The following is a 15,650-nucleotide window of genomic DNA, read 5'->3' on the forward strand; positions in this document are numbered from 1 at the left end:
ACAGGAGAAGCAGAATGTTGTCATGCAAAACTGATTGGCCAAAAAGAATGAATTTTACGATAATTCTGAGGTCAACAAAAGTTCGGTATCTTCTAATGAATCGGCACTTGTCCTGCCTATTTCATCGGATATAAGCACTATAGCGCCTAGTGAATTACAATCGAAGTCCTGCATTAGAGACAATAAATAAGACACACTTGACTTTTTCTATTCTTCATGGCACAACTCTGACAGTGATTTTCACTTTTTGTATGTTTACAGAATTAGTTCCAATAAAGATAAGACTTAGAACGAAGTGACTAATGTTCTATGGAATCGAGAAAAGTCATATCTAAGTAGATATAAAACAGATAAAGATAAGAGCATTTCCAATAGACGCACGGTAGTTTCCCAGCGCCGAAATAGTGTTTTTGCGCGCGGTAGGTTTACCAAACGCACAAAAACACGGCACCCAACCCGACGGCCCCACATGCAGCAGCCCGCCCGCACAAGCCGGCGCCTTAAATCTGCAGCCTCGCAGCCCGTGTGCGCTAAAGTTACAGCTTCTTTTTTGCACGCGCTCTATTTTACAACTTATGCTCGAGCGCAGTTTTTTGTCCCTCACGAGCCAAATAGGCGTTTTTTCCTGTGCTCGGCTTATTAAGCTCGTGTGTGGAAGATGCTCTAAGAAGGTAACATATATAGTCAACCAAAACGAAGACATAAAAGAGGACAACTCCTGCATGCATCAACCTTACAACATCATCACATGGAAAAATAATAATCTTATAGCATCACGTCGTACTTGGATGGCAGACGATTGTATAAGTTGAGGAGCAGGTTGGTCCTGCCCCGCAACCACGGCGGTCGGAGGAAGTATAGCACCATCACCATGGCCACCACCCGGAGCGGCTTCAAGTAGAGTACGACAGCCATCACCAGCAAAAGCGCCATGAAGACAGGCGTCAACCTGGGGTCGTGCCACCGGAGCAGCGACTGCGCGCGCTCCCCCTGTGCAGCTAGGTCGACGAGCACCGTCTGCACCATCCCAGACAGGCTCCGGATGCGATCGTATCTCAGCCTCACCGTGTCATCTGGCTTGGATGTCGGGAACGTGTCAAACTCTTCATCCAGCTCGTCGGGGTACGCCAGATCCTGGTACCACCACATAACCATATCTATGTGCTCGTTCGGAGACGCGAGCTCCAAGCGTGACAACATCGTGTCCATGTGTGGAGGCTCCCATGGCCGCCGGTAGTAGTTGCACGCCCCGACAATGATCATGCATATGAACACGGCCGGCATGATCAGCTCCGGGTAGCACACCAGCTTCAGCAACACCACGTGCATCAACATCGTCAACAGTGGGTTCTTCCACTTGCAGATGTCGTCGAACCATTTGGCGACGATGACGACGCCGGAGAAGAGCGACGTAATGCGGTAGAAGTTGGCCTTGCTCCGGCGTAGGCTGAACATGTGCGAGTCCACGTCGAGCATGTACTCCACCACCTCCCTAGGCAGCGGCGGATCAGCCCTGCCCAGCCGTGTGGCCACAATCACCATCGTCTGGTACCGGAGGTAGTCCAGCTGCCGCACGGAGAGAGGGTTCGTGTAGTGCATCTTGGGCCGCAGCGCCCACCCATACTGCGCCAGCATGTTGGCCCACGCCGTGCAGGTGAACCGGTCGGCGAGGTGGAGCTCCCCCATCTTCTTCAGTCCGCTCGGGCTCAGCGCCATGAGCGGGTAGTAGTGCGTGTACACGTGGTCGCTCTCTAATATTGCGAGCCGGACGCGCGCCTTGCCGATCTGTTGGTCCTTGGTTGTTCCGTTGCCATGCCCGGAGAGGTGGTTGTTGTTGAATACAGCGATGGTGATGACTTTGCTGAGGTCGAAAACCTCCCAGCTGTACGACCTCGTCTACCGTCAAGCCGGGCGACAGGCTGAACCATTTCGACGGCAGCGAATTGGCCAGGTTGTCACCTGGCACGTACGTCGACGCCACGGGGATGATGACGTGGCCAATGGGCTCGTCCTTGCCGGCGACTTTCTCCTCCACCGTCACCACCAGCGGGTCTTCGAACGGCTCGCTGGCGACGAACATCAACTCCTCGTTCCACGCCTGGTTCGCCGACCCCTGCGGCTGGCCAGGCTACGTCCGCCGGATTTGGCTGCACATCTGGATCTTCGCGTTTGTGGGCGCGAGCGGCGGACCGATCAGGTTCTTTTTTTTAGCCGGGCATAACCCCTTTCCATTACTTTCATAACGGAAATACAAAGTTTGTTGCAACTAGAAGGAAACTGAAAGGGGAAATGCGAGCTCAGCGCATCACTGAAAAACCCACAATAGACATTCGTCATCGAGCAGCCTACCATAGGGCGAAAACCCAGTGACACCGATAGAACCAACATCACCAACCCAAAAGCAACCAAAGTCGATCACACCAGCCACAGGAGGCTCAGACATAAGCTCGCGCAGGAGCCGCAAATTTCCCTGAGTTTAAGCAGAAAAACACATCGGAAATACTAGCGATGCACATGGACGACTGAACGTAGCAAAAGACCTCCATGTCAGGATCGATCTTGTTCTGCATTCCCCGGCGCCGCACAAATACGCATCAGGGTCGACGCGCTGGTCTTCAGCATTTTGGCTCCACACTCCATGGCCTCGCGATCAGCTCCATTCATCAGTCCTGCCCAGTAATTTAAATATCTGCAAGCTGAGTACACAACCTCAAAAGGAGACCTCATCTGTTTGTATTCAAATGTCAATTTGTTACGGCAGTTCCACAAGACCCAACACATAGCTGCCAGGCCAAGTATAGAATTTTTCTCCATCAGGGATGAACATATAGCACCAGGCAAAATATTGCCACATATTTTTTGGGCATCGATCCGTGCCCAGGACACACCCAACAGTTCTCCACATTACTTTAGCCACAGGACATGTGAAAAAAAGATGTTGCGAGGTCTCTCTTTCGTCGCAGAACGAGCATGTGGGGTTGCCCGCCCAATTTCTTCTGCTCATCACATCTCTAGTGAGAATGGCATCTTGAAAAAGTTGCCAGAGGAAGATTTGGATTTTTAAGGGTATTTTGGATGCCCATATCCATTTGTAATCACACCCCCTCACGTTTTTTTCTAGATATTCATAGACAGATTTGGTTGTGAATTTCTTCTTCTTCCCCAAAGCCCAGGTAATCTCATCTGGCGCATCTGACTGAGGCCAGGAGTTCACCACCGTCTCCAATTCTCTCCATTGCTCCACAAGGGGCATGTGAAGTCTTCTTCTAAAAAAGTCTCCCTCAACCCCTTTTCTGAAGTCTGACACTGTGATTTCTTGATAATTGCATATATTGTATAACATAGGGAATTTATCACGTAAAGGGGGCTCATTTCCCACAGGATCAACCCATAGTCTGACTAGATTGCCTGAATTGAGGATCACTTTCCTCCCTGCAAAGTAATTCTCTTTAACTTTCATAATGGCTTTCCATATAGGGGAATCACCAAACTTACTTTTCACAGAGGCAACTGTGTCTTTTTTGAAGTACTTGGCCCATATAACCTCCTGCCACAACCCCTGTTGGTTCTCCAATTTCCACCACCACTTAGTGAGGAGGCTAACATTCTGTTTATGCAAATCTTTTACCCCCAGGCCCCCTTTACTTTTCGATCTGCAAATTCTGGACCACCTAACCAAATGGTACCGTTTTCGCCCTTCATTTTCTTGCCAAAAGAATCGTTTACGGTGTTTGTCAAGTTTTACTATCACCGTCTTCGGAAGAAGAAACATAGCCATATTAGTAATATACAATGCTTGTGAGCGAGGAGTTAAGCAAAATCAGCCTTCCTCCAGAGGAAGCCGCATTACCAATCCAGGCCTCACAGCATTTAAGGAATCCTTCATCCATGAAATCCCACTCAAGGACACACAACGTAGAGAAGCTAACTGGCACTCCCAGATATTTCATAGGAAAATGTCCAATTTTACAATTAAACAGATCTGCATAAAACGCTAGTGTGTCCTCATCCCCCCCGACACACAGCACCTCACTTTTAAGGAAATTGATCTTTAATCCCGACATAAGTTCGAATACATATAACAGAAGTTTCAGGTTTATAGCAGCATCCTTATCATGCTCAAAACAAATGACCGTGTCATCTGCATATTGGAGTATAGCTACCCCCCCTTCAATTAGGTCAGGGGCAAGACCAGTCAGGAGCTTTTCTTTTTGAGCATTACGTATCATCTTTGAAAGGGTTTCAACAGCTAGATTGAAAAGAAACGGAGAATGGGGGTCACCTTGACAAACTCCCTTATAGCTTTGGAAATAGGGTCCCACCTCATTGTTTAGTTTGATGCTCACAGTGCCGTTATGTAAGATTTTTTCAATCCATCCACACCAGGTTGGCCCAAATCCACGATTCCTATGGCACTCAAGGAGGAAGTCCCAATTTATCTTGTCATAGGCTTTTTCAAAGTCTAACTTTAAGACCACCCCAACTTTTTTCTTGACATGAGCATGATGCAACACCTCATGAAGTGTAAGGATCCCATCCATAATGTTTCTATGCTTAATGAAAACGTTTTGATGTCGACTGATTAGCTTATCAGCATAAAAAGCGACCCTGTTATCTAGCACCTTGGTGATGAGTTTATAGGGGCATCTAAGCAAGCATATGGGGCGGTATTGTTGGATTTTTTTGGCCCCATTCATCTTAGGAATCAAAGTGATCACGCCATAGTTTAGGCGCGCAATGTCTAAAGTGTTGTCATGGAAAGCTATGAAAAGTCGCATTAGATCTCCCTTCACAAAATCCCAGCAGTGTTTGTAAAACTCAGTTGGGATGTTATCCGGTCCAGGGGCTCTATTACTCTTCATACTAAATAAAGCTCTTTTAACTTCCTCTTCCGTAAACTCACTCGTGAGTAGGGTGTTATCATCCCTAGTAAGCTTTTCCCCCTCATCCCAGGTATCAAGGGATAGATGGAATATGTTTCCTCTGGCCGGCCCAAATAACTCTTTATAATAAGAGCTGGCATGATTTAGGAGATCTTTTGTGCCCTCAATCACCACCTTCCCATCGGTTAGGGAATGTATGGTTTTTTTTCTCTTTTTACCATTCGCAACCCGATGATAAAAAGCCGTGTTTTGGTCTCCCTTTAGCAACCAAGTTCATTCGAATGTTGAAGCCAAAATAGTTCCTCATCCATAAGAATATCATTCAACTCAGCACATAGGTTGGTTCTTTTTTCATATAAATCAGGTGTTAGAGGCTCAGTTTCTTCTAACTTCTCCATCTCCTCAACCGATCAGGTTCTGCGCCGCGATGACGGCGACCTTGAGACAGATGACCTTCGGGGAGTAGTACACTTGGGAGCGCCTGTTGGTGAGCGCCTCTGATGACAGCGAGAGCGAGGGAGCTTCCGTGTTGTACGCCTCAGGGAAGGCCTCGTCGGCCTGGCTGCCGAGCCAGACGGCGAGCATGATCTCGCCGAGGCTATGGCCATGTCGGACCCTCTTGCCGTGGGCGCCAGAGAGGCTGTACCACTGCGGCGTGTTAGGAAATAAACCACGAGTGTGTCATGGTGTATGAGTGTAGGTCGAGTCCGAGCGCCGGTGCGTTGCCGTGTTCGTGTCTAGAGCGAGTCGAGCTGGTTGTGGCTAGGCCTGCGATCGTAAGTCAACGGAGGTATAGGATCAGCGGGCGCAGCGGAAGCGAGGTGCCTCCCAGGTCGTGCGTGCGCCAAGGTTTTGGATTCCGAATGGAACATTTTTCTCGAGGGGGGGCGGTAAACTCGGTTACCACGGTAACCACGAAATACCGATAAAAATTCGAGCGAAATTTAGAATTCAAATTTGAATTCAAATTTTTTTAAGACCAGAATACATAAGTTTGGAACACAAAATGCACTGTCCGCAGGTACTAGCGCAGTGGTAAGCAGGTCTGCTCCGCTCACGCACATGCAGGTCCCGAGTTCGACCCTCGCACCCACATATTTTTCGTAAAAATTACAGTATACAGTGTGGCGTGCATTTCTTCAAAAATTAAAAGTGCGGCCGGCAGAACTCGAACACATGACGCGCTGTTGCGGGAAAAGGATACTAACCACTCGGACACGAGTTAGCATGTGTCTCTTCTATAGATACGCCTTATTTAACTAGACGTTAGGAGTTTAAATTCAAAAAGTTTGATTTTTTTTGCTCGAGATACAGAATTATCGTGGGATACCGGGAAACGCGGTTACCGGGCGGTAACGGAATTTACCGCCCGGTACCCAAAACCATGGCGTGCGCGGGCGCTGCAAATCGCAGACTGTTGCTGGTGTGGTGCGTCCAGGTTGTTAGCGTACGTGCGGGCGGCCGTATACCTTAGGAGTTAGTAGTTAGTGCATGGGTCAGTTGATTAGTGGATCAAGTCGTGTGGTGCATGGCATGAGAACCGGACAGGTTGTTGCCTTGGCTGCGCGTGAGTCTATTGTACTACTTAAGTTGTACTGATGAATGAGAAAAGTTCGAGCCGAGAGGGCTGGAGAAAAATGTAACCATCATGTCTACACCAAGGGGCAGGGCCTCTACGCAAAGCTCTTGTGCTCTTCCTTGGTGTGTGTGTGTATAGAGTTTCTCCATGGTGTGTGTTCATGCGAGATAAAGGAAGAAGAAGAGCGGCGCTGCGCGGAGGCGGCAACAACATGGCGCCAGCGGGCTGTCGGGCGGGAGGCGGCTGGGGATGTTGGACAGGTCGAAGACGACGCGGCCGACGATTCCGGAGCGTGCCCTGGTGCTTGACGATGACCTCCAGCTGGGTGGACTGGAGGTGAGCGCCGGAGAAGGCGAACTTCTGCCGCCACGCCGGGTTGGGGGTCTTCTCCAGGTGGCACGTGGTGCCCTTGAATTCTCCCAGCTTCACCTCCATGTACGGGTTCAGCGCCCCGGTGATGTCCATGATGTTGAGGTCGCGCGCCTTGACGACGGTAATGTACAGGTACTGCATCCGCATGACCATGTCGTACATCGACGACACTCTCGTGGCCATTTCCGCGCCATGCGGGCCGAGACCGTACGCTGATGCGGGGTCCGTCTGCACCAGCGCGGGGCCAACGGGCTGCGGCATGACGACCGTCTGCCCCGTCGCCGCCGCCATGGCATGCCTAGGTTCAGAAGACGATAATAAAACTAGAGGACGACAATAAAACTAAAAATAATACTTTCTCCGTTCCCATAATGTATGACGTTTTCCCATAATATACGAAGGGAGTATTACTTGAATGTGGTATAATACATACATAGTATATATAATTCCTTGATGTAAAATTCTTTGAATATTATGAAAATATATCTCATAAAAGATCTAGTAATATATACTGATGGTCAAACTTTAAAGTTGTTCGATTGACAACAGTCCAAATCTACTAGTATTACTAAACAGATATTAGGGCATCTCCAACACTGACCCGCAAACTTGCTTCGGCATCTGTCAACAGACAAGGGTGCGGGAGGCGTCCATCCAACGCTGCCTTCATACGTTTCAACCACTGTGAACTAACCGGATGAAATTCGTGCGAGCACGACGGATTTCATATAAATCGGACGAAATTCATTACATTTCGAACATTTCTCATATAAAACGGATGTAATTCATTACATTTTTATATAAACTGGACCAACCATACTCTAAACCTAATTTAAATGATCGGCAGTGCATGTTCCCCATGCCCGGCCATGAGCCCCGAGAACTGAAGCTCCGGCTATTGCCTTCACTTTCTTTAATTATGCCTTGGCGCTCTCTAGCTTCGCATTCGTAACAAGTTTTCCGTCTCCACGTCGCCGCCAAGCAGCTAATCCGCCGACGATGTTCGGCCCACTAAGCTTGGCTTCAACAGGTGGGGAAGAGCGGTGTCTTTCTTGGGACCCGAGCAGCGGTGACCTAACATGCACTACTCTTACTCGCTGTTGGCGGTGCCCACGGACGTCCCGACTTCATCGTTGTGGCGGCGGGCCGGTCGCGGCCGGGGCGCTGCTGGCGATGTCCTCCCCATCATCGCTCTTGCCCGACACCTCATCCGCCACCTCATCGAACTCCCTGTAGGCGGTTTCTAACTCTGCCTGATGTTGGTGGTATCGCCAGCAGTCATGGCGGATCTCGCGGGCGGAGCAATAGGCCTTGAGCAGCGCATCCTGCTTGGGCACGTCCACGTCCGACACGATGGATGGGCCGGCGACAAGCAACTCCTCCGTGTGCCGGTGCTCCTCGAGGAAGCGGAGGTTGTAGGCTTGGTCGGCCTATGCCTACCGGAAACTGGCCTCCTCCTCCTCCTCCCGTATCATGTCCGTGTAGTGCGCACAGGACTCGCCGATGGTGAGGCCCGCTTGCACCGGCGAGGAGGGTGGTGCCGCCTTGTCCTCCATTCGGGCGTCGTCGCCCTCCATCTGTTGGTTGGCCTGCCAACCGACAGCAATGGTGTCCATCTCCTTCTACTCTGAGGAGAGGGTGTCCCAGAGTGCTTTGGAGCACGAAGAGGCCATGTCGGGCGTGGTGCGGAGAGGAGAAAGTGATCGGAGGAGGATGACTGCGGCTATGACCAGGGCTGGAGTTTATATAGTGGGCGGATGGCTGTGGGCTGTGGCATTGAGGTTAATGGTGGGCAGCAGACGGACGGACGGGTGGCGCTGAGGTAGATTCCTTGGCAAGTGCATATCATTAGTGTAGACGTGACGAACCGACGGAGTGTCGCTTGTACGCGGAGCAGTCGCTAGCACGGGGAAGCGGCACATGCAGCGCTCTCTCGGCCGTTGCGCCGCTTCAATGTCGGCCATGAGAGGTCGCGTCCACTCTGGCCGTGCATTAATGCAGCACTGACGCTCTGGAGCCACGCCGACTTTTTCGGGCGGGAAGCGGGCGAGGGTTATGGTTTTTGGTGGGTCAGGGCAGTCAGACGGGACGCGTGGTAGCGGTCCGGACACCTGCAATGCCACCTTACTTTGTCTCAGATTTGCGAGAAAAAATATGTCTGGACCACCGAGTGAATCGATACAGGCCCACGTGGATAGCACAACATGTCCGGGTTGGACCGCATGTATGTGGGTGTTTTTAGGGCCCGTGTTGGAGATGCCCTTAGTAAGGTTCTAGTTTCCAAGCAGGGATGTGCGACTAAAGCAAATCAATGTCATGGGATTCCTAGCCTTGTTCATCAAGTACCAAAGTCGTATACCAAGGATGCGAGTGGTATATGTAGCACTTAGTATTAAAGGATGAAATTTACAAACTGTCAATTTTTTTAATATACCTGGATACTCTCCGTTCTGTGAAGTCTGTCAATTATATCTTGTGCGGTAGTCGGTCTCTTCTTTGGATTGAAGTCTCTGCACTCTAAAGCTATTTCGTACATACTCGTATTTGTTCGGATTCTGTGTCTCGTTGTGATCCCTCCAACTTTCAAGCACCTAAAGAATTTCAATGGTGGGTTATGATCTATGGAATGGATCTGCAGCATCTTTCTATATAGGAAATAATATGTATACCATACGGCAACTTTCAAGCATCAAACGAAGAACAAAAATTCACTGGAATGTAGAGCGTGTCCCACTAGATTCAAGTCAGGTCTATCACAATGTAAATTGTACTTTCAGAAATGATGCATCAAACTGAGAAGAAAACTTCTTAAACAATAATTTGATGTGTTAATTCTTTTGCCGCCAAACTATGCTTCCCACTTCTGGGTGTGCTTCGAGAAATAATATGATTATATACATCTGAAACTAAAATATAGTGACAATATGAGAAGTAAATGGGTGCCCATTTTTTAAAAGTTGGTCCTTCTTAGCCAAAAAGGAAGTTGAGATATTATCTTTTAACAATGGCATATATTGTTCTTACATTCCTAGTCAGTTGATACCCCTTCTCCCATGTCAATATTTCTATGACAATAACACCAAGACTATACAAGTCAGCACTGGGTGCGATTACACCACCTTCACGAAATTCTGGCGCCAAGTATCCCCTATATAAAAAGAGAAAAGATCTGACCGACTAGTCAACAAGGAGAGTGGGAGTCAAACCACAGAGCAACTTACAAAAGGAGTTTGCTAGCTTACATCGTTCCTAATATAGTTTTGGTACATATCGCGGCTTTGATTTTCATCAAAGCATCTGGAGAACAAACCCAATTTACAAATACCATGCCTTGAACCTAGATGGATAGGAGGCATCAGCCCCTTCCCACCACTAGGCTATGCCTTAATTTGCCCTACATCAAGTAATGAGAGGGAGGTTGTGTTTGGCGCCGGTTAGCGAGCGCCCTACCTCTCAGCTTGCTGAGTTCAGGCAGGTCATTGCTTAGCGACCACGCGCGCACCCCCTCCCCCTTCAAGCAGCGTAGGTTTGGGCCGGCCTAAATAGCTAATTCCAGTTTTGGGAAGCAGCTCGTTTTCATGCCCGCGAGCTGTTTTCGCTAAAGCAGACGCACACACTACTAGAGAAAACTCTAATAGTAGCACGGGTTTTAAGGCTATTAGCAGCGGGGGCAGCTGCACTACTAATACGACACTACAGTTAACTGTTAGTAGTAGCGCGGTCCGTACCCGTGCTACTACTATTGACTATAACAACATCACTTTTTCAAAAGGTGCTACCACTAGTAGAAAAATGGCCTTTAGTCCCGGTTCATAAGGGCCTTTAGACCCGGTTCTTGAACCGGGACTAAAGGGTCGTTACTAATGCCCTCACCTTTTAGTCCCGGTTCAAACCAGAACCGGGACAGATGGGCCTCCACGTGGGCTGTGCGCCGAGCCCAGGCAGGAGGGCCTTTGGTCCCGGTTGGTGGCACCAACCGGGACCAATAGACCTCCACGCGTCAGCATTTCTGTGGCTGGGGGTTTTGTTTTTTTTAAAGGGTTGGGGGGGGGGGGGGTTTGGGGGGTTAATTTAGGTATTTCATATATTGTGTTAGATAGCTAATTAATAGAGAGAAGTGTCCTCTCTTATGTCCGTGCTTGGTCGACGCTACGTACTATACATACGTATAGAGAGGATTAGACACGCTATAGCTAGCTAGTAAGCAAACGAAGGAAACAGAAGATCGTCATGAACATATATGCATACAGAGAGAAGTGATATCGACCACCTCTCCTTCTCCGAGAGATTGGTCGAACAACAAGTTCTCGTATATCTATCCGACACTACCGGCTACATATATACAATAATTATCTCTTACAAATATAATCTCCTAAATTACGGACGCATGGTCCACATAGTATTCTCCGTCTTCAGCGATCACGTGGTCAAGAAAGAATGCCGCCAATTCCTCTTGAATTTCTCGCATGCGATCTGGTGCTAGGAGTTCATCCCGCTGCCGAAACATCTAATTTGAAGAAGGGGGTCAATACATATATATATGAATGAATGAAACTCAACACAAATGATGGTAATGAACTAAAATTGTGAATATTATTTCTTACGCACTTCATATTGTTCGTCAGAGTACCCGCCCCGCTCACAGGTCGCGTGGAGGATGGACTCGCAAACGTAGTATCCACAGAAATCATTCCCTTGTTCCTGCCACAACCACTTTACAAGAAATAGAGGTCAATCAAACAGATAAGTAAGAATGCCAAATGGTATTGATGAAACTAGCGCTTGAATCAATAGCTAGGAGACGCGCGGAACATGCTACTATAGTACTTACTTTCGGGTATCTAAATTGCAGCATCTTGGGCAGTCCTGGAGATTTTTTGGTGAATTTTCTCCAAACCCTGCCAGACAAAAGAAAACAATTACTTGATATCAGAAAATGAACAAAGTTCCTGATATGGTGGATAATGATCGATTTAACTTACTTCTCGAGGATTTCAGTCATGTCCGCATACTCCTGGGGATCTTTTCGTTTAGAGTCCAAGACAGTTACTACTCCCTGCTCAAGCCTAATCTCTAGGAGAATATAGTGGTACCTGCGCACGCATGCATAACTCATCAATTACATTACTATAACCTGGACTAATATATAAGGGAAACCGAATATGCACAAGACAGTAACACTCACTTGAAGTTGTAAGGAAAGAGTATTATATCTTTGTTTTCGTTTATTTTGAATGATCGTAGCAAGTTGGCCTCGGTATCTGCGGGACGATGTTCAACCTCAGTTGCATCTATGAGATATGTGTTAACGAACCCAATATCACCGATTTGTCTTTTCTTCAATTCGGCGATCTTCAATCTGCATAATATAGTGAGGATAATTATAAATACATGCAATGAAAGAGCTGAGCTATATAGAGAGACTTAATGACAGAAGTAGTAGTACTTACAGACAGTAGCAGGTGACCGCTGCTTTATCGAGGGCCAATTGATTGAAAAACTGATAGAACTCCTCAAATGGAATAGGCAACAGATCAATTCCAACGAGGTCATGCTCCGGTTTAACTCTCGCATAAAAGTACTCATCCCCCCAGACTCTCTGCAGATTTTTCAAGTACCAAGCATGCAATCTTCGCATCATCGTTGTTAGAGATTTTTCATCTTTGACGAGAGGCTTCCCGTACTCGTATATGTGTATCTGCACGTCCATGGGATCATAATCTACATCGTCGGGCAGGTAATCTGCAAGATTGCTATAACCGGGCACCATCCTCGGATCGACGATGTCGCTAGGCACCTTGTGCGGGGGGCACGATTGATTCCCTTGTTCGCCGAGCTGGGCAATTTGTTTCCCAGCTGCTTGTCGTTCTTTCATCTTTTGATCACTGACTGTACTTCCCGACCGCTCCGCTTTGGCACATATCTTTGCAATAATGTGCTCATAGTTGCCTTTCGGTGAAGACTTGGGTGGTTTTGCGAGGGAAGCCAGAGTGCGCTTCGCTTTCACCGGATCTACTTCCTTGTGCGATTATGTCCCTCAACAACGCTTCTTTTGCTTCGTCTCGGGCGGTGTCCATAGTTTCTACAAATATTTACAACATGGCAATTATTATTCAAACATGACAGATGGATATATTAGTGGCAAACGTAGAACTAGCTAGCTACTCATAGTAAGGAATCATATATATTAATTAGTGGCCTCGACGCTGCTTCTCTAGGGTTTGGGGTGGCCTCGACAACGCTTCAACGGTTCGGGGTGGCCTCGAGAGAGTTTGTCGGGTAGGGGCGCGGCCGGAGGGGGTAGGAGACCGACATCGTTTTTTCTAGGGTTTGGGTGTCCTCGAGAGTTTTGGTCGAGCGAGAGGGTCGGGGGGTGCTCCTGCGGTATAAGTTATCACAGTCGAGAGGGGGTATATATATCGACCGCCCCTCATGTCAAAGTTATCCGAGGGGTATATCGACCCCCCCTCGTGTTGAAGTTATCGGGAGAGGGAATAGAGGAGAAGATCGAAGAAAAAAAAGAAGAAAAAAAAAGAGGAGAAGAAGAAAGGAATAGAGGAGAAGAAGAAAAAATAGAAATTCTTCTTCTCCTCTTCTTTTTCTTCTTTTTTCCTCTTCTTATTTATTTCTCCTCTTCTTCTTTCTTCCCCTTCTTATTTTCTTCTTTCCTATCCTTCTTTTTCCTCTAAATTTTAGCATATTCTAAATTTTCTTCTAACTTTCTATATATGAACAAAAAACTTTCTATGAACAAAAACTTTTTATATATATATATGAACAAAATTTCTATGAACAAAAAAAATTAAACTAACCACATACACATATACATTATACATACACATATACATACACATACACATATACAGTATACATACACATATACAATATACATACACATACATATGAAAAAAAATTAAACTAAAAAAATGAAGGGCAGGGGCGGCGCGCAGCGGCCGCGCAGGGCAGGGCGGCGCACGGCGGCAACGAAGGGCAGGGGCGGCGGCGCGATGGCAGCGCGCGGCAGCGGCCAGTACAGGGGGAGGAGCAGTTGGAACGGGGCGGCGCTCACCGTGAGGTGGCATCGGCGACGAGGAAGGCTCGGGTGACAGCGACGGCGACGGCGCGGTCGGGGGCGATGGCAGGGGCGGCGGACGGCGTCGGGGCAGCCTGGCGGCGTCGATGAGGTCGGCGTCATCAAGGGCAACTGGCGAGGGAAACTGTGAAATTTTCCTAAGTGCTACTTATATACCCAGGCCTTTGGTCCCGGTTCGTGGCACAAACCGGGACCAATGCCCCCTTTAGTCCCGGTTGGTGCCACCAACCAGGACCAAAGGCCGCCGCTGGTCCCAGTTGGTGCCACGAACTGGGACCAATGCCCCCCTTTAGTCCCGATTCGTCCCGCCAACCGGGACCAAAGGCCTTGTGCTGCCCCGCGCCCAAAAGTTTAGTTCCACCTCGCTAGTTGAGAGGGCTCGGGAGTGGTTTATAAGCGCTGCTGCGCCCACCCTCTCGAGCTCCTCTCAACTGCAGGCTTTCGGGTCTAATCTGTCACTGCAATGCCTATGGGCCTACTGGGCCTGCTGCGGGCCTGAATCCTGGCCCATGGTTGGGTTTCTAGTCGTATTCAGGCTGTGGTGGCCCAGTAGGTGGCATTTTTTTGCTATTTATTTTTTCATTTCTACTTAGAACTAAATACTTATAGTTTTGTAGTGATTTCTTTTTTATTTTAGGTCACAAAAATTATAAACTTTCTGTTAGTGCCATTAGTTTTAAAATTTGAATAGTTTAAATTTGAGTTTTTTAAAATTTGTGTGAATCACTAGTTTATGAATAACTTTATTATAAAAATTGATTTTTGAGTCATTCTTTTTCCTGCTATTTAATATTACTGTGTTTTATCATTATACTCAATTTGGTAATTTTAGTTAGTCATAACAAATATTATAGGCATTTTTTTTCTTTTTTTCTATTTATTTTTCATTTCTACTTAGAACTAAATACTTATAGTTTTTTAGTGATTTCTTTTTTCTTTTATGTCACAAAAATTATAAACTTTCTGTTAGTGCCATTAGTTTTAAAATTTGAATAGTTTAAATTTGATTTTTTAAAAATTTGTGTGAATCACAAGTTTGTGATTAACTTTACTAAAAAAATGAACATAGATGCACCTATAGAGAAAATTAAACCTAGATTCATAATCAATTTCTATGAATTTCAGAGAAATTCATTATGAATTTAGGTCAAATTTCCTATATAGGGGCATCTATTTTCACTTTGAGAGGAGCTCAACAACGCAGAGAGGGACGGGCTTATAAACCGGTGTGGGCGCCCTTCGGTTGGCGAGGTGGGATTAAACTCTGGGTGCAACGAGGGTCAGCCCTTTAGTCTCGGTTTGTGGCACAAACCGGGACTAATGGTCATGGGCCAGGGGCGAGCCCTATTTTTTTCCAGTTTTTTGCTTTATTTTTTAATTCTTTTTGCTTTTAGGTTAGCAAAATTATAAACTTTCTGTTAGTGCCAATAGTTTTAGAAAAATTATAAACTTTCTGTTAATGCCATTAGTTTTCAAATTTGAATAGTTAAAATTTGAATTCTTTGAAATTTGTGTGAATCACAAGTTTGTGATTAACTTTACTAAAAAGATGAACATAGATGCACCCATAGAGAAAATTCGACCTAAATTCATAGTTTTCAAATGTACTCTGGAAAAGTTGGCTTAGCATACTCGTCTGTTACAAATTTGGCATGGTATCATCATAATAGTTGCGGGAGTAAGTCTTCACTTTTTCTTCGCTTGTGTCATTTGCTTATTGTGC

General features: G+C 47.0%; 1 protein-coding gene across 1 annotated transcript; it reads right to left on the minus strand.

Moving 5' to 3' along the window:
- Window positions 1-765: 765 nt before the first annotated feature.
- On the minus strand, window positions 766-1,884 carry LOC125538546 (FT-interacting protein 4-like). The gene has a single exon (XM_087540506.1). The coding sequence runs from the start codon at window positions 1,714-1,716 to the stop codon at window positions 766-768; it is 951 nt and encodes a 316-aa protein (XP_087396632.1). The 5' UTR covers window positions 1,717-1,884.
- Window positions 1,885-15,650: the final 13,766 nt, after the last annotated feature.

This window comes from Triticum urartu, chromosome 2A, assembly GCF_056163025.1.
Source record: "Triticum urartu cultivar PI428250 chromosome 2A, HENAU_Tu73, whole genome shotgun sequence".
In the NCBI taxonomy this organism is placed as follows: Eukaryota; Viridiplantae; Streptophyta; class Magnoliopsida; order Poales; family Poaceae; genus Triticum; species Triticum urartu.